Raw genomic sequence first — 794 nt, forward strand, 5'->3', positions numbered from 1 at the left:
CCAGGGATTGCTCTGCACTGAAAACAACACTGAGACGTGCCGTGTGTCTTTGTCCACTGGTCTGCCTGAACCAAACCCCCGCAACAAGGCAGAGCTTCCGCAGCCCACGTTAGCAGAAATCTACACTCCAGCAATGAGTGGGGACCCCCAGACCCACTTACCCTACACTCTTTTTTAATGGCTGCGCTACAGAAGAGAGAGAAGGGGGTCTTTCACGTGGCGCCTAGGCCAAGATATCGGAGGTGGCATCCCCACAGGGGAAGTGGATGGCATGGGCAAGGCAAGGCCCGTTGGGTTCCTTTCCAAAGTCCACCAGGAAGTTCTTGTTCACGGTCAGGCCTCCCTTCTCAGTGTCCACATCAATCTGCAGCATGACAGAGCCTTCCCTGCCAGGGGACAAGAGCGCAGCCGTTACGGATGGGCAAACCACGGCCCTGTTCAGGAGATCCTGCTCCTTCACCGAGCAAGAGAGGCCCCTTGCCTCCCACGTGTTCCTCACCTGACCATGTTCGGGTAGAACTGCTTGTCCCACGTGCTGTAGAAGGAGTTGGTGACGTACAGCCTCTTGCCATCCAGGCTGAGCTGCAGTTTGCACGGGCCGCCGTACACGCGCTTGCACTGGAGGCACAACAGACAGCAGGGAGGTCACTGGCCTCTCTCTCCCAGCAGCCAGGCACACGCAGGGGCGGCACAGCACAGCACAGCAGAGCGGCTGCCTCCCCTCCCGACACAGGCACGCCACCAGGCGCCGCAGACACACCGGCACCCGAGCGCAGACCTCACCCAAGAGCCCC

The 794-nt window shown here is 60.2% G+C and overlaps 1 protein-coding gene across 1 annotated transcript in view; it reads right to left on the bottom strand.

Annotated features, from left to right (window-relative positions):
- Positions 1-223: 223 nt before the first annotated feature.
- Positions 224-794, bottom strand: part of LOC104295967 (selenium-binding protein 1-like) — a 5,264-nt gene continuing 4,693 nt past the window's right edge. Inside the window, 2 exon segments of the mRNA XM_009895785.1 lie at positions 224-386; positions 500-618. Coding sequence (XP_009894087.1) covers positions 224-386; positions 500-618 — 282 coding nt within the window.

This window comes from Charadrius vociferus, unplaced genomic scaffold (assembly GCF_000708025.1).
Source record: "Charadrius vociferus isolate BGI_N301 unplaced genomic scaffold, ASM70802v2 scaffold1472, whole genome shotgun sequence".
Classification (NCBI taxonomy): Eukaryota; Metazoa; Chordata; class Aves; order Charadriiformes; family Charadriidae; genus Charadrius; species Charadrius vociferus.